Below are 24,094 nucleotides of genomic sequence, written 5' to 3' on the forward strand. Positions count from 1 at the left end.
AACCACAGAGTCAGGTAGAGTATTCCAGACATTGACCACTCTGTTGCTGAAGTCGTATTTCCTGCAATCAAGTTTGGTGTGGTTTATCTTTAGTTTGTATCTATTGTGTGCTCTTGTATTGTTTTGGTTGAAGCTGAAGTATTCATTGACAGCTAGGACATTGCATAATTTTATGTAATATACTTAGATCGAACTGAAGGCGGCATAGTTCTAGGTTTTCTAGGTCTAAAATTTCAAGTCTGGTGGCATAAGGTATTCTGCTACGAGTAGAGGCGTGGAGGACTCTTCTCGTAAAATATTTTTGGACTTTCTCAATTGTATTAATATCATAATGTAATGCGGGTTCCAGACTGATGAGCTGTATTCAAGTATTGGTCTAGCAAATGTTTTATATGCTCTAGTTAGTAGTGTGATATTACCGGACAAAAAGCTACCCAGGTTTAGGTTAACAACTCTTAATGCCTTTTTGGCTATGTAGTTACAGTGGGCTCTAGCACTTAGATCAGGACTCCAAGGTCCTTGACAAAGTTTGGATCATCAACAAGATCTTGACTATTCAGCTTGTATTTTATTTTCTGTTTTTTTTTGACAGAGCATTTATTTGTTGAGATTTGAAGTTGCCATTTTTTTGACCATTCTGACACATAGCCGTGGTCTTTTTGAAGGGTAGCAGTATTGTCAGTGGTGTTGAATAGCTTTACATCACCAGCAAAAAGAATGCAGTTGCTCTTAATATGATCACAGATGTCATTTATGTGTAGTATGAAGAGTATATAGCATGATTTGTCTTTTTGTCATTGTACTGTAATTGTATGACAAGAGCACTAGAAATTTATCAGCTGATAAAATTTGATCAGTGATGTTAATTTCTGGCCATTGCTGGAAAAATTAAATGATATTGTTTATTCTGGATTTGTTTTATTTAGATTTGAGAGATTGTTTTAATTATTTTAATGGGTAATCAGATAAAACTTTAAATTAGGGAATCAAAACATTGTATGGTTAAAAAGCTACTACTTTTTTATTAGCATTTGAAGGCAAGAACATGCAATAAGAACATACTGTGATAATTAGCAATATGTGTGGTTCTCAGTGGTTTAGCTGTGGGTTGGTTTTTCCAAATTCTCATCCTATTTGTGGATAGAGAGTTTGGAGGAGGGAAAGACTGAATTTTGTCATTTCTTTCTTTGGAAGACGTTCTTTCTTTGGAAGACATTCCCAAATGTTGAATGTTAGCTTTTGCTATAGAAGCCAATAAAGGCAGTTACATTGGCAACTCCCCATCTATTTGTATCCTGTGTAATGTTTGAGGTTGCATATCATTCAGGGACTTTATACTTTATTCAGCAGCTGCTACAAAATAATACAAACAAATAACTGGAAGTAATGAGATCTAACTTAATGAACAGCCACATTGAGGAATTGTTTGATCCTTTTGATTACAAAGTGTTCCAGAACATATTTAAAATATGTTAATCTCTTCTTAAAATAACATTAACATTTATTACAATATTCACTTTTCCTAAACAAACCAAAAAGGCCTTCAACAGCAATTGAAAGTTGTACAATGATTATACATGATGAAGCAAAAAGTAGCCATATAATTGTGATTAATATAAAGTAAAAATTAGGGGGGGGACCCCTAATTAACAGAAAAAGATCCATATAATAAATATAGATAACAACATGTTACTATTTGAAGCTTAACATTAAATTTAGGCTGTATATTGCATATTGCAGCATCTTTTAATTTTTAGGCATAGAGACTTTTCAAAAAGAAACAAACTCATAGCCTAGATCCATTACTTAAAATAAATTCATTTCTAGTTACATACATTTATACTGTTTGTCATATTCTAGGTATGCAGCAAAGTTCTTAATGAAATGAAAAATTCCATGTTTAGCAATATGATGCATTAAGATTCTTTACTATCATATTTCCTTCCAGAATTCTATTGATTTATGTAGTATTTTGAAACTCAAATAAGGCTATTATTGAACAACACCACATTATTAGAATTTATATGCCTTCAAAAAGAAGAATTTAATTTTTATCAATGTTTAAATACTATCTGAGAGGGTTGATAAACTCAGAATAATATTATTGGATGAATTACTTCCTTGTCTGTTTCATATTCCACAATACCTGGATGCACTGATTTCCAAAACTAGATATATCAATTCTTCATTCCATAATTCAATATACAGTTAATGCTGTGATTTTACGTTTTATTAATAAAATTAAACGGTGAGTTTTTATTTAAGAATTACATTTGATAAAAAAATTTTAAATTGAAGGCACACTGGAGGTTTTTTATCTATTTATTAAATTTATATGCCTCTCATCTCACCCATCTAGGAGATTCTAGGCAGCTTACAATTGATTAAGACAGTGATGTGAAACATGAAAATAAATAAACTAAAAGTGGTTCAAAATTGACAAAGATGGGAAGGAAGGCAGTGAGATGCACACATGGAGGAGGGCATCTTATTTTAGTCTGTTAACCACCTCAAGAATAACATTTCCAAAATGATTGGTTCCTATGTCTGGGCCATATTTCATGTTTCAGTTATATATATTCAAAGCTGATAATGCAAGTAAGTCAGATTCAAAATACCATCCCCCCAATAATTAATTAAAAATTAATTGATTTAGAAAGTTGATGCCTTGTGTAATCCAAATATTTCAATGAAACATCTTCATTATTTTTACATTTGTGTTATCCTTCAGCATCTGTTTATCAGATGATATAGCATTAAAAGATAACTGCTTATCTATTAATAACCAAACGTGCCTTGTAACTTTCAAAGCTGGAAATGAATATTCTTATTAGTACACTTGGACTCTCACATTTGTCAAGATTTAGATATATAACATATTTCTTCTCCAAATAGGCCCAAAAGGAGGAATAATAATAAGGAATCTAATAAAAATGTTAAAATAGAAATATAGTGATACAGCTGAAAATTTGTAGACTGCAGTTATCATCATTGCAAAGTAACCTCAATTTGGCCAAAGTTATTCTAGAGGCTTTAGCCAGCTATAAAAATTTTCTCATTAACTTACCTATCTGTGTAAAGCATCTAATTGGAATTTACATTGGATTTCCTCTTATAATATGGCATTAATCTTGAAGAAATGTTCATTTTGATAATTTTAATTGTGCCCCAAATACTTAATGGAAGGTATAGACATTGACTTATCTACTGAAATTTCACCTATTTGTTTAAACATATTTAATTCAACATACTTGGTATATTCTAGAAAAAAAGATAAACTTTGGTACTTTATAAAGTTTGTATCAATTTTGAGTCAAACCTAACAGAAGTCATTTTTCTATTTCTCACAGTTGCCACACAGAGAGGGAAGGGGGAAAGATGATGAAATGTGTTGCTAGATAAAACACAGAACTTTCTTGTGGGAACCAAGCAGTAATAGGATTCCAATTTTTTTACTACTGGTTCTGTGGGCATGGCTTGGTGGGCTTGGCTTGGTGGGCATGTCAGGGGAAGGATACTGTAAAATCTCAGTCAGAGGTGGTATTTGCTGGTTCTCTGAACTACTCAAAATTTCTTCTACCATTCTCCAGAACTGGTTGCAGACTAACACAGTACCTTCATCAGTAACTATACTTTATTTATTTATTTTTATTTATTTTTATTTGTCAATTGCTTACAAGATAATAGGTATAAGTAAAAACATAGTTATGAATACATGGATACATATAAGAAAAAAATATATATACAAGAAACAATAGGACAGGGACGGTAGGCATGTTGGTGCGCTAATGCACACCCCCTACAGACCTCTTAGGAAAGGGGTGAGGTCAATAGTAGACAGTCTAAGGTTAAAGTTTTTCGGGTTTGGGGAAGAAACCACAGAGTCAGGTAGAGTATTCCAGACATTGACCACTCTGTTGCTGAAGTCATATTTCCTGCAATCAAGTTTGGTGCGATTAACCTTGAGTTTGTATCTATTATTTGCTCTAGTGTTGTTATGGTTGAATCTGAAGTATTCATTGACAGGTAGGACACTGCAATGTATGATTTTATATACTATACTTAGATCGGACCGAAGGCGGTGTAGTTCTAGATTTTCTAGGTCTAGAATTTCGAGTCTGGTGGCATAAGGTATTCTGCAACGAGTAGAGGAGTGGAGAACTCTTCTTGTGAAATATTTCTGGACTTTCTCAACTGTGTTAATATCAGATACGTAATGTGGGTTCCAGACTGATGAGCTGTATTCAAGTATTGGTTTAGCAAATGTTTTGTATACTCTAGTTATTAGTGTAATATTACCAGAGAAAAAGCTACGTAAGATTAGGTTAACAACTCTTAACGCCTTTTTGGCTATGTAGTTACAGTGGGCTCTAGCACTTAGGTCATTTGAGATGAGTATTCCAAGATCCTTGACAGAGTTTGGATCATCAACAAGGTCTTGACTATACATCCTGTATTTTATTTTCTGATTTTTTTTTTTTGCCAATATGTAGGACAGAGCATTTATTTGTTGAGATTTGAAGTTGCCATTTGTTTGACTATTCTGATACATAGTCAAGCTCTTTTTGAAGGGTAGCAGTATTGTCTGTGGTGTTGAATAGCTTTACATCATCAGCGAAGAGAACACAGTTGCTCTTGATATATGATCACAGAGGTCATTTATGTAGAGTATGAAAAGAGTTGGTCCTAGAACACTGCCTTGGGGGACACCACTGTTGACAGGAACAGAATTTGATAGGAAGCTCCCAATTTTGACCATTTGTTGTCTGTTTGATAGGAATGCTTCTATCCAGTTATGCAGGTGTCCAGAGATACCATAAGATTTTAGTTTTAGGAGTAGTTTGTCATGTACCACTGAATCAAAGGCTTTACAAAAATCTAAGTATATTGTGTCTATTGCTTTACCCTGATCAAGTTGTGTAGTCCATATGTTTTTGCAGTGTAAGAGTTGCCGATTATAGGATAGTTTTTTCCTAAAACCAAATTGTTTATTAGAGAGTAGGTTGGTTGTTTCTAAGTGGAGGATGATGTTAATAATTGATTCCATGACTTTACAGGTGATGCAGCATAAGGAGATTGGTCTGTAATTTTCAACTAGGCTGGGGTCTCCCTTTTTGAAAATGGGGGTGACTGTAGCTTGTGACCATAGTTTTGGTGAGGAGCTGGTCCTGAAAGTTTTTTCAAAGATTATGTTTAGAGGTTCGGCTATGGCAGTGGGTAGCTTTTTTAAGAAGTAGGCATATATTCCCTCCGGTCCAATAGATAGAGATGGTTTTAGATTGCGCAGTGCTTTTTCAGCAATGTCTTCTGTAAAATTGATATGTATTAGATAATTGTAGTTGTCTGTGGTTCTACTAGGAAATACTGGGCATGATCCATTGCTGTTTACAAATACTGAACCAAAGAATGTGTTAAAGAGGTTGGCTTTAATAGTGTCATCATTGCAGTCTTTACCACTAAGTCCTATCAGGGGTGGGATGGACCTTGATTCTTTTAATTTGTTGTTTATAAAATTGTAGAAAGCGCAGGTAGAATTGGTGCATAGAAGGTTTTCTTCTTGTTTAATGTGATAATTGTTGCATTTATCTGGTGGCATAAATTTTTGTATCAGCTTTTGAAGTTGGCAACGTGACCAGATTTGTTTTCAATCCAAAAAGAGATCACTTTGGTGGAAAAACAAATCTGGTCACATTGCCAACTTCAAAAGCTTCCTTATTATTTTGGGTAATTTGTTTTTTCTGGTTTTGGGAGTTGTTATTGGTACATATAGTTTGATGACTCTTTTTACTTCAAGTAAAAATATGTTGGAATGGTCTTCTACAGTATTGCATCCAGAGAATAGAAATTTCCAATCAAGAGATGAGAGATCATTGTTTATAAGATCATAGTTGTCTTTTTTGAAGTTATAATTGGGGATTCCATCATTGTGATGATTTTTGTGTAGATGTATGTTGAGACAAAAGTCAATCATGTTGTGGTCACTGTTGGAAAAGGGTTCTTTAATTTGTATTGTGTAAATTGAATTCAAACTATTGCAGGAGATGAGATCAAGGCAGTTGTTAAGTCTAGTATTGTTGGTTACTAGTTGTTCTAGTTCCAGATTTCTTACTGCATTGTAGAAGGTTGCATGTGTGGGTTCAGTTGTACATTCGTTAAGGGTCCAGTTAATATGAGGTAGATTGAAGTCACCAAGAAAGATAAAAGTGTGCGGGCAGGATGCTGCCCATGTTAGTAGTATATTTAGCTTGTTTGCATGTTTGATGTCATAATCAGGGGCTCTGTAACATAGTAAGAACTGAAATGTCATATTTAAGGACAGTTCACAGACAATGGTCTCAGGAATAGCAAGCTCTTGGGTAACTTGGATGTTTTTTAGATGTAGGGACTTTTTATAGAAGATAGCAACACCATTTTCTCTACAGATTTCATGATCTGATTGGTAAACATGATAGTCTCTTACTATGGTAATGGAGTCAGGAGGAGATACATTGAGCCATGTTTCACAGACAAATATAATGTTGAATTTAGCCATATTTAGTAAGAGGAGAAATTCAAGTATTTAATTTCAAGGCTTCTTGCATTGAGTAGCTTGCATTTAAGGCTAGTTGTGGTTGGAATAGAGGTAGTTAGGGGCGTGCATGCCTAGTTTTGAGTGATGTTAGATTGGATGGGGTGGGGTTGGATGCGGAGTTGTGGATTGTTTAATTTTCTTTTGATGCAATCAGCTCTGTAGTCAATGTATAGGTCCTTTTCTCCATTGTCTAGATGGTTTTGAGTTCTGTGTGGAGTTCATGGGAGTGGATTCTTTGCAGTATGGATAAGTCTGGTCTTGAGCGAAGTTTTTTGTGGTTGGGATTAGTTTTTGCAATGGCATTATTGTATGAATGAATATGCGTTTGTTGGAGTCATTTTTGCATACAACTCTACAAAATCTTGGGGCCAGAGAGCCCTCATTGTATTTGTACCCATGGCCATCTCTGGTTATTTCAATGATATCTTAAGGAGAGATGTTTGTTGTATTAGAGTTGCTTATGATATCATGAACTTTGGTGATGTCATCTGATTTGTTGGTGTCTTCGAAACCAAATAAGATGGCATTTGGACATATTTGTGGAATTATTTGAAGGGATAGTAATTGTTTGTGGCTGTGGTTTGGTGGTTATTTTTGGTTGTAGTTGCGATTGTAGTTGAGGTAGTGGTTGTGGTTGTTGTGGGATTTGATTTCAGCTGGTAGGTAGTCACTTATCTGTGCTGTATTTTGTTTTCAAGAGAAATTAGGTTTGCTTGTATATTTGTTTCAAAACGTGTTGCTAAGCATTCTTCTACTGAGTGAATGAGTGATTCTATGCTTTCAACTCTGTCAGGTACTCAGTTTGTTTAGCTTAGGAGAACATGACGGACATAGAAAAAAGAATGTATTTGAATTTTTAACCATATCAGCTAGGTTTTTGTTTGCGTTTAAGCAGGCAGGGTAGGCTAGATTATTGCATAGGTGGCATTTGATGTAAATTTTGCTTTCATTGATGGTTTCAAGACATTTGAAACATGTGCAGGAGTCTGGGAGGTCATTGCTAGAGATATTTTCCTTTTGGTTTGGTTTGGAATTTTTGGCTGGCATGGTCAATGGCAATAGTACAGTAATAAATTACAATAGGTAGTTAATGTGATAGGTAGACAGTTACTTAATGAATGTTGGTAATTAATAAATGTTAATTGATATGTTAAAGAACAAATCAAAAGTAAGGTTGCTTATTACTAAAAATCAATCAATCAATTGATTATTCAAATCACTCTAATCAAATTTTGCTAAGCAACAAACAGCCTAATTTATTACAGTAATTACTAAACACACTTTAGTAATTAAATTCACTAAATCACTGATTTTATTAATCAGATATTCAGTAATTACACTATATGCACTAAACATTCAATCATACTAACAAAAAAACAATAATTCAATTGATCATTTGATAAAAATTAATTATTTTAAAGAAACTGATTTTTTTGAGATAATGAAAGTAAGTAGTATGAAGTAGTATTGAGAGTTGGTAAGTAAAGGGTTATTGCTTTGCTTTGTTTTGCTTAGCTGTTGCTAATATCTGAGAATAGGTTTATAACCCTTTATAAACTGGCAGGAAGTCTCTTTTCCTGGGCTGTTTGAAAACAATCAATGCGCAAGGGTTTACACTCTCTTTCTTGTTTTGTAGATTGAGTTTTTGAGATAGTAGATGTTGAAGTGGGGATCTCTGGTCCTTTCTTCAGCAAAGATAAACAGAGCAATTCACTGGGAGGCAACAGGAAACTTTTTGTTTTGTTTTCCCTTGGTGAATGGGATTTCTGGCCCCTTCCTAGTTAATTTAAATACACTTTCAAAGTTTGTTGCTTTTAAGAGAAAGAGAAAGAAAGATAGTCTTGCACTGCCAATTTGAACAATTTATATTTTTAGTATGTAGACTCAGATTTGTATTCATTCACTTATTTGTATTGCATTCACTCCTGGCTTCAATATACTTCTGCTTATATCACAGGAAATAAAATTGCTTCCAATCTTCACAGGAGTTCAGTTATAACAATACTTCCCTACTTATTGAAAGTCCAAAGTTACTGTCCTTTTAAAGAGAAAGTCCGGATTTGTAATTTGGTGAAGAGGAAAGAGGGAAGGAGCGGCAGCAGGGGGGAAGCAGTCTGTTTCACATCCTGGCTGCAAATATCTGAAGACGGACTCACAGCTCCTGGTGCTCACCGCCCTGCAAGGATGGGATGAATCTCACCATCCCACCGCCTTGCAAGGATGAACATTGAGCCTCCCGGTACTGGTGAGCCCACCGCCTTACCTTCTAGCAAGGATGGGTTGAGTCGCAGATCATTGAGCACTTTTGAATAGAGTTCTTTTCTGCCGTGCTGGTCAAGGATGGGAGGAATCGGAGATCTCTGAGTCCTTTTGAATTGAGCGTTTGCTGAGGAATGGAGCTCTTTTCTAGCTTGCTGGCAAGTCTCGGGCATTAGGCTTTCCACTTCACTGGCTAGACCCACAGGGATTAGAGGACTTGTCTCTGGCACTGCCCATGCCTGCTGGAGCTCCTCATGCTGCTTCTACTGCTGCCGCCATCTTCTACTTAAAAGACATGAATTTGTCTCTCAATTCATCACAATATAATCTGGCAGTGGGTAAATGAAATGGACTGGAAAAATCATGTTGAAGAGGAAGAGCTGCAACTGAGATAATGGTCAGAAGAAAAACATTTGAGTCCAAGTCAGAAATATAATGTTAGAAAACATCTCAGACTTGACCTTCCTAGTTTTCTTCGGTAAGAGGGAGAGGGAGGAACATTCAAACTGGCAAAATTACTTGTTACTGTAATCTTATAATAAAAAGTATAATAGCACTTATAATCTTGATTTCCCAGTGTGGATCTAACTCAAAAGCCTGATAATAAGGATTCCCTTTGTTTTTTTTTATTTTGTTTGTCTGTCATTGGCTTCTTTCTTAGAATGTGTCAAGATATCAAAAGCACTTAACAATGAAACAGAGCTTAACAAAGTATAGATGGACCTTATATTTTTAATAATTTGGAACTAAGATGCAAGAAGAATCAATTGTGCATTCAAATTTTAAGTGCTCATCTTAGTGATATTTTCCATGTCAGTAGTTACGACTACTGACTATTGATTACTGTCAAGTAAATAATATGATTTTATAAAAGGAAATAATGCTTTTCATTTTATGATATATACCCTGTCATTTCTTCAATTAAAATTCTTATAATAATATTAGTATTTCTTAAGTTCATTAGCCTCTGTTTCAAATTGCTGTAATATCAGTATTGGGTTATTATCTGCAACAACTTGTGATTATCCTTGCAGGCAAAAGAACAGCTATTGTTTTCCTCCAACTCTTAACTGTCTTGTTGAGTTTAAGTTTCTGCAGTTAGTTGTTGTTTACAGTATTGATGACAGTACAAAATAGTACATATTGTTTGTATATTTTCCCATGTTTCAATTATCTTAACATTCAGGATATTATTAATGTATTGGTTGTCTTCCTGATTTTATCATGCAATGCTTTGAAACAATACCACTGGCTTGTGTTTGTTTCATATTTGGCTTTCTAAGTCACAGTTGAGTCATCAAATATGAATCACAAATTTAGGAGAAGGATTCAACTTGCAACCAATCTCAAGAAACCCAGGCTAATTCTGTCTTTAATACTTTATAGGAACTCCTACACATAAGCAACAGCTCTTGTGTATCTCTAAAAGAACCCCACCACCCAAATAAGTTTCTAAATTGTGCAGTCCTTAACTGCTAACATTTGTGAGCTATAGGGAATCCCTGGCAGATATTTAGCATGGGTATCAGGGAACCGTGCTATATGGGGTAGTCCTCCACTTACAACAGTTCATTTAGTGACTTTTCAAAGTTACAACAGCACTGAAAAAAGTGACTTATGACCTTATGACTTGATTTTCTCCACTTACGATCATTGCAGTGGTCACATGATCAAAATTCAGACACTTGGCAACTGATTCATATTTATGACGGTTGCAATGTCCCGGACTCATGTGATCCTCTTTTGCAACCTTCTGATCAGCAAAGTCAATGGGAAAACCAGATTCACTTAGCAACCTTATTAGTCATTTAACAATTGCAGTGATTCATTTAACAACTGTGGCAAGCAAGGTTGTAAAATGGAGCTAAACTCAACAAATATTTCACTTAACAACAGATATTTTGGGCTCAATTGAGGTTGTAACTTGAGGACCCCCTTATATTATTATTATATATATTAGATATATTATTATTAAAGGTTGTTGATAGGAATACTACTCAAGAAAAATTATTGTATGAGGCCATGATGATTTATCAATACATTTCTCATATGAAAAACATATATGTAATGCTTATACGAACATAATTGTGGCATATACTGTACATGTAAATAATAAGGGGAAAATGAGAAAATGGGGAAATCATTACAGAAAAGAGGCTTTTGGAAACCTCAGTGTATTTAAATAGAAAATAATTGCAAATCACATTGAAATCATTGGACTAAATAACAATTATCTTTTCTTGACTTGGACTTTCTGTTTGAGCATCCTAACTTTTCAGTCTTTCTGCCTTTTATAAGGAGAATGTCATATATCCTTCTTCAAATCTACATATTTTTCTTCTTGTCACCTTTCTCATCAGCTTTCTTTTTTTACAGCTTAGAAAAGATGTCCAATGTTTAATATTAAGAAAATACAGGTCTCTTTCTTACTATGTATTTTGGAGTTTTCCCATTTTCAAACAAGACTTTATGAATAATTAATTTAAAAGTAATTCAGTAGAAAAGGATTTCTCAATTTCAATAGCCATATCAATACATGAAATTTATACTTGCCCAATTAATTTATAGCAAAATGCTTAATTTACTGCTTCAGAGAAAGAAAATGTGTTTTTGCGTTTCTAAGTATTAGATGGCAATGTAGCAAAAGGAATGAACTGTGGGCTTATGTGTTGCACAGTGATAGCAAAAAATCTAACTTTTCGGTTAAAAATGGATATGGATTGGCTATCTTATTGCTGGGATCATTAAACCAGATATTTCGTTTTTTTTTTTCTCTATGTGAACTCTGGTTACTGCAAGCCATCAACTAACAAGTAACACTTACTGGTGTTACATGCTAATGGATTGCAGTTCCCTAAGGGGCTAATTGTACTGGGGGGATGACAAAAAACCTTCTTATTCTGCTGTAGGCTTCTAGGATCATGAAGGGTACCAAGCTTTCAGCAAGGTAATGAATAGTATCTCTAGTTTTTATTATTATTATTATAGTATGTCACATAGTCAGCCAGATGTTCAGACTGGAGTTGGCATTTTTATCCAAAGGACCTGGAATTGGCAGATATGGATGTTCGATCATATTAAAAGTATTGTCTCAGGTTGTTAGCTGTTTAGAGTAAAGCCACCTTTTGCAATTGACTGGTGTTGTTTTTGTCAATGCCAGTGATGTTGAAGTGGTGCTCCAGTTGTTTTAGGATTGCACCCAAGATGCTTATTGCTGTTGTTTGCAAGAGAAAACCTTTGCTTTCCATTGCCACAGATTTTCTATTTCTATTTGCAGGCCCCAAAGGTGCTTTTAGAAGAGGCAACTGGAGTTTCTTGTTTTTCTTAGAAGACATTTTCCTTTTCATCCAAGAAGCTTCTTCAGATCTGATTGGTTGGTGGGAAAGGGAAGGATTCATACTCCTTGCAGACAACTGGTCATTTGTATTCTTTTAGAGAGTTGTTGAGGCCACTTGGAGATTTATCTGTGTCTTGGGGTCACTTGAAGTAGTGCAAGTGGCTGTGGAGCCTTCTCGGAACTGTTGAAAGGACTGGAGATAGATGATGTCCTCAACAACCCTCTAAAAGAATACAGAAGACCAGTGTCTGCAAGGAGTATAAATCTGCAGGTCTTTGTATTTTGTCTTCCAGCACTTTCTTTTCTATTCTGTCATCTCCAAGTATTGTCACATCCACTATCCAGATTTTTTTTTGTCTTTCTTATTGACAATTGTTAAATCTGAGTGGCAGATACCTGTCAGTTTGAATTCTAAAGTCCCAGATCATTTTAGCTTATTTATTTTCTATATTTTATGGTCTCACCAATTCTTGTTTGCAGGCAAATGGGATTTCTTGCATTGTTGCCATTTAATTGTGCTGTTGTTTGTAGCCAGTCTGTGCAATCCTTTTGCAGCAGCTAACCAGATGTTGCACTGTTTCTTTAGCATCTTTGCAGAGGCAGCACTTGCTGTTTGTCACTGTCTTCTCAATTTTTATTTATTCTTGGGCAGCCAGAATTGGCACATCTGTCTCTTTCTACAATGCTGTTAGCCATTGCTGGACCTTGGTATTTTCTGCTTTGCCTGTTTTTTTAAATTTACTGGCCAAATAATACTTTGTCTTCCCTTTCTGTTCTCCCTTTGTCTATTTTCTGTTCTCTTTATGGTCTTTCATGTAGGCCAGTTTGGTTTTTTCAGGACTCAGTAAACCTTCCTGGTATGCTAGCTTCAGTGCATCGCCTTCACTATCCATTTTTCCAATTCCCCTTTTACTTTTTGAAGTATCTGATATACTTGCAACATTTGCTCACCTATTTTCCTTGGTAAGTAGAGTCGGTCAACATCACTACGTAGATGAAGGGTATGATTTATTGTCATTATTTTTCTGGTTTTCCTATCCAGTGCTTTTAGTTCTGCTTTCTACTCTAAGAGTGTATCTTATGATGAGAATTGCCCAAGTGTTAATTGCCTTGATCATATTTCCTCCACTGAGTTTGAGCTTTTAGATCCTCTTTACTCTCTTGATGATACATTCACTTCTAACCTATTCTTGACTTTTGTATGGTTGATGTTGTCAGCTTAAAGGATGCATAGGCATTTGTAGTGAACTTCTTCATCCAGACTCTCAATGTTATTTCCAAAGGGTATTTTGATTCCTACAGTTTTCACTGTTTTTCTTGTTTGATAGTGACACATTTGTCCAGCCCAAACTTTATGTATGATATGTTGGCTGTATATATGACAGAGTAGAGAAGCTATTTATTTTTTTAATCATTTTTATTTTATTGTCCTCAAAGGGATATACAGCTTAGCATAATATGACAGCATTTCATATTTAAGCAGATACATACAGGCTTAAGAATGCTTTCTCATTGGTTGGCTTATATATTCACATTTGATTTTATAAAAGAGTACATTAATTTATATACAAGAGATGCCTTTTGGATTCTTTTAAATACTATCAAGTCATAGCACAGGGCCTGTGATGATGAAGCTAAAATGATCAGTAGACATGTGTCTTGAAGATGTACAAATTTAGTGATAGCATATGGACAGAAAATGTATTTCACTATGAAAGCTAAAGCCCCATTTCCCCTCAAATGTCTTTGGGCTCTATTCAGTGTGGCATTTATCTGCATTGTTACTTTGGAATCAGGATATATGTGACCAGCTTGATGCCTGTTAATATCTGGGGTAGTGTTAAGCCTTTTAAAGTGGAAATGGTGCTACTCATTTCCAAAACCTTAGTAAAATTACTGGATGAGAGTGATGATAAATAGCAATCCCCAAAAAGCTGTTCCAAGAGGTAGCTGGACTTTCAGGTTTGTCTTTGAAAATGTTTCACTTCTCATCCAAGAAGCTTTTTTCAACTGAATAAGAGAGCTGAAGAAGCTTCTTGGATGAGAAGCAAAACATTTTCAAAGAAAAACCAGAAAGTTCAATTGCCTCTTCAAAAAAGCATCTTTAGGACAATCATGACCTGGATGACTGAGAATCTCCATAGATAAATAGCAATGTTATTAAATACTAAACTGGATAGTGGCATCATATCTCTTTCTCTTTATTCTTGCTACTGCTTACCCAATATCCAGGAAAAAGGTGTTTTGTGAATTTGGACTCTTTTGAAGAGGGGGCTAATTTTTAAGTAATGGAGTAAAAAGATGCTTTATAGCCATTTTTCTCTTGTCTTTCTTCAAGCAGAATATTTCAAGACATTGTATTGGATTTGTTGTGAGATCTCCAAAGAGTATTTTCCAGGCAAGTGACTATTTACTACTCACTCAAAAAGCCTACACCTGAAAATGATTGAATAATCTTGTTATGATTGTTCTAATCTCTCAGGAAACTGGGTTATGGTTAAGCGATCCTATCTATCAGCCTTTCCACTCTCACTACCTCACCCCATCTACTAATTCTATGTAGGGTACAAAAGCTATCCTATGTAAAGTATCAATCTCTTCAGTTGTTTATCCTTATTCGTCTGCTGCTCGATTTAGCTAGAATTTTATTATAGCAAGTTGTATGAAGAAGGGAAAAATTACCACAGTTAGGACAATAAGGAGGTACAAAATTTCCTTTTTCTATTCTTCAATCAAATTGTAATTTAACAATTCTAATGTATCATTTAGCCTTCTTTCAGAAATTTCATATATGAAATTAATTTATTCATTTTGAAAATAAGAGGCTAGGATTTCATTTGTTTGGAAATATTTCCAGTTACATTCTCTTTTGTCTCTCAAGGTAATAGTGTCTTGTGATATTTAGCTGTGAAATACAAAAGAACTTGTCAAATTGTAATTCCTTGTTTGAATAGTTTATATTCAGATACTGGTGACAATCTATCTTGGATTATCTAGATTTCCATCCATCACTGTTTTTTCTAAGAAAACCCAGTGGTCCATTTCATCTCAATATATATGTTAAGTTACAATTTGATGATAATTTCCCAGAATGGCTCAGAATATAGTGTATCCCACTGGCTCAAACTAATTTTATGCAACTGTAAATTAGAAAGTGATAAAAATAAACTTTCAGTATTGCTGTTTGAATAGTAAATGCTTGGCCAATAAAGCCTGCTTACAATGTTTGCCCAAGATAGTTCTTTTTTAGTTACGCAATAGAGGCATAGTTCAACTTTGCAAACAGGGATGGAACAGAACTTGCTTATGTTTGCAGTTTACCCAGTTAGCAATTATTTATAACATGGAGATAAGTTACTCTGACCTAAGCAGGGGTGGGATTCTACTGGTTCTGTCCACTTCTGTAGAACCGGTTGCTCTGAAAGCAGCAAACAAAGAGCATACATAGTGTTAAATCTGGGAGGACGGTTCAAGAACGGAGGCAAGACTCAGATAGCAACAACAGCTCTTTATTTGTGACTTCAGATCTGAGCAACTAACCCCAGCCGCAGCAGCCCCTTATATAGGGCTGGCTGCGGCTAGGCAGCCAATGAAGGCGATTTGAGTTTGCCGCTCTTGGCAGGGCCAATCGCGGCAGCCCGTTTACTGGCCAATCGCATCAGTCTATGGCGACCAATCACGATCGGCTTTCAGCAGGCCAATCAGATTTGCAGGCTACGAGCCTGCTAGTCCAGAACACCCCTCCCCTCTCGGTTCTGTTTAAGGGGTGGAGTAATATAGTCTCACAGGTAGGCAGGTCTTCGCACCTGTCTGCCTGACTTACGCAGTTCCGCTTGACCATGTTCAAACCCGGGTTCAGATGGACTGCTTGCTGGATCAAACAGGAACGGTGAACCGGTGTCATGGTTAGGGCTCTCCTCTGGTGCCCCCGGGGTGATGGAGTCCTCAGCCTCGCTGTTACTGCCATGGCTCCCGGGGCTCGCTGAACCTGCCTGGTTGCTGCTTCTTGGTGAAGCGTTCGACTGTCCAGTCTCAGCTGCAGCTGGTGAGTGTTGCCAACCATGGTGCGGTGATCTCGGTGTTAGCTCGGAATAAACAGGTGTTGGTTCTAATTCTGAGTTCACTGCTTCCCCTCCCCCCCTAGTGTCAAAGTTAGGGTCAGGGTTGGAAGATGTGGTTAATCTGGAGCGCAGTTGGTCAATATGGCGTTTCCATGGTCTGCCAGCAGTGGTGAGTAGACGGTAGGAGCGGGGGCCCGTAACTTGAGTTACCTGGGCAGGAATCCAAAGGGGATCCCCAGAAATTTTTTTTGCGAAAACCAGGTCTCCTACCTTGAAAACACGGTGCTTGCTGCTGGAACCCAGGGGCTTTTCCGGGGTGTAGGCAGGGTGCAAACGATCTAGAGGTGATCTGAGTTTCCTGGCCATCAGGAGTTCAGCTGGGCTCTTATTGGTCGTGCTGTTTGGTGTGATGTGTTGCAGGAGCAGCATTCTAGTGACTTTGTCGTGGATGTTGCCTTGATCCATTTTCTGCAGGGTTTTCTTTGTAAACTGAATCATTCGTTCAGCCCGGCCATTCGCCACAGGATGAGCCGGCGATGTGAGTGTGTGTCGGATGCCCCGTTCCGCTAAATACTGTTCAAAGGCTAAGGCAGTAAATTGGGGCCCATTGTCAGAGACCAGGACATCTGGTAACCCGTGTGTGGCAAAGAGTCTGTTCAGTTTTTTAATGACCGCCGCAGTAGTGGTTGCTTTCATTTTATTGACCTCAAGCCAGTTTGAGTAGGCATCTACAGTTATTAAGAAGGTGTGGCCTCTCCTAGGTCCCGCAAAGTCAATATGAATGCGAGACCAAGGACCCCTGGGTGTTTCCCATTCTGCTGGTGGGGCTTTAGGTGGAGCTGAGTGGTTTTCCTGGCATTTGTTACAAGAGGCGACCCAGGTTTCGATTTGCTTGTCCATACCTGGCCACCAGGTGTAACTTCTTGCCAGCGCTTTCATACGCATGATGCCCGGGTGTCCATCGTGTAGCATTTGCAAGACCCTTTTTTGTAACTTAGTTGGTACAACAACTCAGTCTCCCCACAAAACGCACCCCTTTTGTGAAAAAAGTTCCATTTGTCTGTTTTTAAACGGCTTAAACATTTCCTTAGTGTCGTAATCTGGCCATCCCCTCTCCACCCAGCCAAGAACTCGTGCCAAACAAGAGTCTCTTTTGGTTTCAAAGGCAATGTCTTGAGCCGTTAGTGGAGGCGATGGCATTGTCTCTATTTGCAGTACCGGGAGTGTGGGAGCTGGGTCTTCCTGTGGCTCGGGTAGCGGTGAGTGGCTCAAGGCATCTGCGTGGGGAATAGATTTCCCTGGGTGATACTTTAATTGATAGTCGTAGGCAGTGAGAAATTCTGACCATCGCGTCATTGTGGGGGAGAGAATGTGTGGAGTAGGTTTGTCGCCCGCCAGGATCCCAAGTAGTGGCTTATGATCCGTTATAATAGAAAATGGTCTCCCATAAACATATTCATGAAATCGTTTTATTGCAGAGACAATAGCAAGGGCTTCCTTATCTAATTGGCTATAGTTTCTTTCTGTTTTTGATAGAGTTCGTGAAAAAAATGCAATTGGTGCTTCTGAGCCGTTTGGTAGGACATGGCTCAGGATGGCCCCTACCCCAAATGGTGAGGCATCACACGTGACAGTCAAAGGTAGTGTCTCATTATACTGAATTAGTACTGCTTTGAGGTAAGGAGGTCTTTTACTTGCTGGAAGGCGTGTTCCTCCCGACGTCCCCAAATCCAGGATGCCCTTTTATCGAGTAGTCTATGAAGGGGCTCAGCAACAGTCGCCTTCTGGGGTAGGAAGATGTTATAAAAGTTAATAAGTCCCAGGAAGGCTTGGAGGTCAGTTTGGTTTTTGGGTCTTGGGGCGTTTTTGATAGCTGCCAATTTTTTTTCTGTGGGGTGGAATCCTTGCTTGTCAAGGAGGTAGCCAAGAAACTCCACCCTTTCTGTGCAAAGCTGGCACTTTTCCTTCTTAACCTTGAGGCCAGCGTTTTTGAACCTCTGTAGGACCGTTCTGAGGCGTTTTTCTAATTGGTTTTTTGTGGGTGCTGCTATTAATACATCATCAAAATAGGGCACGACCCCTTTTATCCCTTGTAATAGTCTCTCCATCAGGCTTTGAAAGATGCCTGGGGCTACGCTTACACCAAACTGGAGCCTGTTGCATTTGAATGCACCACGATGTGTGACTATAGTTTGGGCTTCTGCAGTCTCGGGATCAACTGGCAGCTGTTGATACACTTGGGCCAGATCTAATTTTGCGAATATTTTGCCACCCCCAAGTGAATGCAGGAGTTGTTGAACAACTGGTACTGGGTAGGTGCTCTGCTGTAGCACGTGATTGAGTGTGGCCTCGTAGTCACCGCAGATTCTTATGGACCCGTCAGGCTTTATGGGGGTGACAATTGGTGTCTCCCATCGGGCGTGGTCAATAGGTTCTAACACGCCATGCGCAATTAATTTGTCCAGTTGCTCGTCAATTTTGGATTTAAGAGCAAAGGGAACTTGGTGTGGCTTTAGGCGAATGAGTGCTATGTCGGGGCGAAGATTAAATGAAATAGGGGACCCCTTGTACTTGCCTAGGCTTTCGTTGAACACTTCTCAGAAGTCGTGGATGAGAGCCGCCTCCCAGTCATTTTCTTCAGTATGATGGATGCCAGCCATTCCGATTCCTAATGGCGCGAACCACTGAAGACCCAATAGACTTGGCCGGTCTCGGTCTACGATGGTGAGTGGTAGAATTGCCTTATGTCCCTTGAACGAGACCTGCACATGGCAGGTACCTGTGACTGGAATCCGGTTGCCTTGATAGTCTTTCAGTATGAGTCTCTGACTGCTGAGGTCTTGGCGTCGGATGTTGGGGATTAGCTGCTTGAGTGTTCTCCAGGATACCATGGATAGTGATGACCCAGAGTCGACTTTCATGTTGCACGGTTTGTTTTCAATCGTGACCTCTACTCGGATCTTTTTAGCATCAAGTGATGAAGCATGGCCGATGGTGATGGTTTGATGAGCCTCCTCTCATCTTGGGGTGTCGTTAAACCTTTGGGGTCTGCTGTACCGGTTCCACTGGTTGCTAGGGCGGTCCCTCTGTGTGGTGGCGTTGCCACCATTTCTCTTTGGGCTGCTCCCTCTCTGTCTGGGGCTGGAATTTCTCTTGTTTCTGCATACCTTCGTGATGTGTCCCCGTTTCTCACAAAAATGGCATATGGCATCTAAGAATCTGCATTCGGATCGGGGATGGTTTCCCCCGCATCCAGCGCATTGGTAGTTGGATTTGCGACCCCGCTGGTCCCGTTGCTCACGTTCTGACCGGAGCCTGTGGACTTCTTCTTCCTTGCTGTCTGAGGATGACTCGACGTCTTCGTGATGGGTGGTTGATGTGTACTTGTCTGAAGGTTTCCCAGCGTCGTTGGTGGGTTGGCGGTTGGTCCCGCTGGTTCGATGCATTCGTGCTGCTGATTTACGAGTGGCTTCGGCTGCTGTGGCGTCTGCTATGGCATCTGCAAGTGAGATGTCTCCCTTGGCCATAATCTTGCTCTGGATGGTTGGGTCTCTGAGGCCAAGGACGATGCGATCTCTCATGGCTTCTTCGAGGTTGGCGAAGCCACACAAACCACCCAGGTTCCTCAGGTCTGCCACAAAATCCCCAACGCTCTCACCTTCACGTTGGTCCCTCTGGTAGAACTCATGCCTGAGAATGAGAGTTGGCACGGCTGGGGTGTAATGGTTGCGCAGGATGGGAGCAAGGGTGTCTCAATCCATGGTTTTAACTTCAGCTGGCTTGGCTAAGGCTTTAGCCATCTTAAAAATGGCTGGTCCACAATGGGTTAGAAAAACGGCTCGTTTCTTGCTGGGTGTGGCATCTTTGAGGTTGTTGGACTCCAGGAACATTTGAAATCTGTCCATGTATGAGTCCCAATCTTCACTAGCTGGATCGAATGGTGCGGGTGGTATAGCGCTGCTGGCCATGTCGCCGTCGTTGCACTCTGTCAGCCACGTGCTCCTTTGGCTAGCTCAATTCAATAGCTTCTGTTGGCTCCACATCCCATCCTCGTCGCCAGTGTTAAATCTGGGAGGACGGTTCAAGAACGGAGGCAAGACTCAGATAGCAACAACAGCTCTTTATTTGTGACTTCAGATCTGAGCAACTAACCCCAGCCGCAGCAGCCCCTTATATAGGGCTGGCTAGGGCTAGGCAGCCAATGAAGGCGATTTGAGTTTGCCGCTCTTGGCAGGGCCAATTGCGGCAGCCCGTTTACTGGCCAATCGCATCAGTCTATGGCGACCAATCACGATCGGCTTTCAGTGGGCCAATCAGATTTGCAGGCCACGAGCCTGCTAGTCCGGAACACATAGAGCCAATTCTATGTCTGCTGCTTTTTTGGACCACCCGCCCACCCGGGCTCTTACCTGACCTTTATTTCCTGCTTTTTCAACCGCAGCTGCTTTGCGCGACACTGCTGTGGTTGAAAAAGCAGGAAAAAAGGGCTTTTCCAACTGCTGCACACCTGCACGCAGTGCTACTCAGCTGTCTGGGCAGCTCAGCAGGTCGTAAATTGCACTTGCGTGATTCGTGTGACTCACTGCATGTGCGCACGATGCAGAGCAACAGAACCGGTAGTTATACTGGTCAGATCTCATCCCTGGACCGAAGGTATAACATTGTAAGCAATCAGGTTTTGTGTAACAAGATTTACCTTATGTATAAAACCAGTACTCACAACGAAAATTTCCTAACCAAATTGATTTAATGTTATGTGCAGATGGATAATGCTCAATTTCTTTCTGTTTTTCAGAAATGTGCCACTTGCCATTTGCTCATCAATGGTTATTGTCACATTTGGCTATGTTTTAACTAATGTGGCCTATTTTACAACTCTCAGCCCTGAGGATATGCTAATCTCCAAGGCAGTGGCAGTGGTAAGTTGTGGTAAAAATGGATATAGGAAATTAGAGAAGATTAATATTATATTGAAAATAAATCATTTGAAGACCTTAATTTATAGGATAATGTATGTATGTATGTATGTATGTATGTATGTATTTATGTTTTATGTAATGTTTTCTGTTTTTTTTTGTTAGACTTTTTCTGAACGTCTACTGGGAAATTTTTCCTTAGCTGTTCCTATTTTTGTTGCACTTTCTTGCTTTGGATCTATGAATGGTGGTATATTTGCAGTTTCAAGGTAAGTAATTCTTTTGCTTATGAAAGGTAAAATAAAAGTGAATGAAACATAGAGATATACTATGTATCTGTGCACACACATTCATACTTATTATATTTATTACTTCATATGTAAGTATCATTGACAATCTAATAATTGCATAAATAAAGAGAGAATATTATACTTTTCCTTTAGGTTTAGCTGACACTGAACACATTTGATAGTAAAATGAGTGAAAGCAATAGAACTGTAAAATATTGCACAATTCCCATTTTAAATAGATTTTGTTTTATTACTGCTCCCAATGCTTAGTACACTTTCACAGATACTTGTATAAATTATCTGTAAAAGTAAAATAAAGCAGTGCTCAACTATTCCCGTTATTGAACACTAACAAAGGTTCAAAATAGGTTTTAGAAGTTTTTTTTTCATAAGCTTCTAAGTTTGCTTTCTCAATTCTTTAATTCAGCTTCTGATGCTTGCATTGCATAGAAACAAATAGGACTATTGAGGATAACTTTGAATGTATTCTGCATCTCTGTTGAACTGCTTCAATTAATCTTGGTAATGAGGATCTTTAAAAGCTGTCCAAATTTATTTTCCCATCAGGATGTTCTACGTTGCATCCCGTGAGGGTCACCTTCCAGAAATTCTCTCCATGATTCATGTTCGCAAGCACACTCCTCTTCCAGCTGTCATTGTTTTGGTAAATCATATAAACAAATGGCTCTTTATCAACACTGTATAACATGGTCCTGCTCGGAAGCATTCAAATGTAACTTAAACACTACTTGAAATTTGGTTATTTATTTCTGTTCCACTATGTTTGGAGGGGTGGAAAATAAACAATGAGATGACATATTCAAGAACTTTCCACTAGTTACCCTTAACTCTCACAGGCTAGCACTTAAATCAGACTGCTGTATTTTATTTGAAGGTTGAATGAGAGTGATTAGTTAAACTCTCAATGGAATGATTCTTCCTAGATATGAAGCAGACTAGTGAAATTCTAAAGACAGGCTATATGCTAATGTGGTGTTTTGAAGATCTGAAGTTGCATTCTCAATATTTTGAAGAAAAATGTAAACAGCAGTGATAGATAAGCAGCATTATCCCTCCTTTCATGGTGCTATTCTAGATAATTTATATACATATGTATATACTTGCCTTTCATGTCACCAATCTGCAATGCAGAAATGAGGTGGCACATTGGATAAAGGACCACAATTTTGTTGATGACAATGAAAATGTATTACAGAAGTTGCAATGGATAAAGTGGAGGAATACATACTGCTTTCACACTGTTGCAACTATCAAATCCAATGAACAATACAAAAGTCCTGTCAAGCTGGATAGCCCTAACCTTTCACTAATACAATAGTTTTGATCAATTTAATAAGCATTTATATGTCTAAGTTAATCAGGTTGCAGCACAAACATCTTCTTTCATGATTGTATAAAGAGAGAGTGAATTGACTGAAAAGAATAGAGTCAAATGCTCTTATATTTACTGTATGGCATCTCATTGTAAAAACAGTATAATATTAGAAAACAAATTATTCATTGCCAGTCGGTATAGAGACATCAGAAATGAACAAGGGTACATGCTCACATCCAAGTGGGATGATTAGGCCAGTAAACATTTCTGTCTTTTACATCAGTAGCCTATGCTTTATCAATCCTTTTAGTGTGATTTACCCCCTATTAGAAGGTGACAAACAAGAGCTATCTACAGGCCACTGAATAATTTGGCAACTTTTCATTAATACCACTGGTCAAATTTACTGAAGTTTGGACTCCATATAGGCAAGATATGAAACATGACAAAGATAGTATCTTGCAATCTTATCTGGCATCAATTTTATTTCATGAATTCTGATGATTTGGATTGGGTGCTAGACAGTATGAGCTTCACCATGTATGAGTTGCATTCACACTTAGCCAGCCTCCTTTGGGATGATTGGATCAAGTTCAGTGAGATTGCTAATGATCTTCTCTTGGGAAAGGCATCTCTAGATCCAGTCATTTTGGATACCAATTGTCTAGTGTACAATATTCTTCTGTGGCAAATATTTAGGAGAAAATGTTAGAACTCATAGAACAACTACAAGTGTGGATTAATTGATTTTTTTTTCAATAAGGGGAAGGGAGAAAATTCAATGTGATTTATGGAGTATCCAATAAAATGTAATAAGCAACAACTTGTGCACCAATGAATATTTTTTATTTTTTAATTATTTTTCAGCATCCTCTCACTATGATCATGCTCTTTGCCAGTGATCTCTATGGCCTCTTAAATTTCCTCAGTTTTGCAAGATGGCTTTTTATAGGATTGGCAGTTGCCGGGATGATCTATCTCAGATATAAACGTCCTGATATGCCTCGTCCTTTCAAGGTAACCATGGTTACACGACTGTTTTCTATAAACACATTTTGTTCAAACCAAGCTGTTTTTAAAAAGAGATCATCTAATGAAAATATCCTCTTTTCTGGTTGCTCATACATTCATATGAATGTATCTGTTCTTTGAAAATATTTTCTGAAGACTTTTCTTAGGAAGAATCCCAAACAAGATGATATTATATCACCAGTCCAACAGCAGGCTACTTTCTTATATTCAACAGTGTACAACACACCTATGGTAGTAGTTTTGGGAGCCAAATGGGTTTGGTGGCAGATGTAACCACATCCTTCAACATCAA

At 38.1% G+C, this 24,094-nt stretch overlaps 1 protein-coding gene across 4 annotated transcripts in view; it reads left to right on the top strand.

Annotated features, from left to right (window-relative positions):
- The window catches only part of SLC7A11 (solute carrier family 7 member 11), a 116,458-nt gene that overhangs the window by 64,861 nt on the left and 27,503 nt on the right, over nt 1-24,094 (top strand). For all 4 annotated transcript variants that reach the window (XM_087936136.1, XM_087936137.1, XM_087936135.1 and 1 more), the window contains 4 exons: nt 21,024-21,147; nt 21,310-21,413; nt 22,002-22,098; nt 23,638-23,787. In XM_087936136.1, the coding sequence (XP_087792262.1) occupies nt 21,024-21,147; nt 21,310-21,413; nt 22,002-22,098; nt 23,638-23,787 (475 nt within the window). The remainder of the gene's footprint in view (nt 1-21,023; nt 21,148-21,309; nt 21,414-22,001; nt 22,099-23,637; nt 23,788-24,094) is intronic.

Source organism: Pseudonaja textilis, chromosome 6 (assembly GCF_049901715.1).
Source record: "Pseudonaja textilis isolate UNSWEBS1 chromosome 6, rPseTex1.2, whole genome shotgun sequence".
Lineage (NCBI taxonomy): Eukaryota > Metazoa > Chordata > Lepidosauria > Squamata > Elapidae > Pseudonaja > Pseudonaja textilis.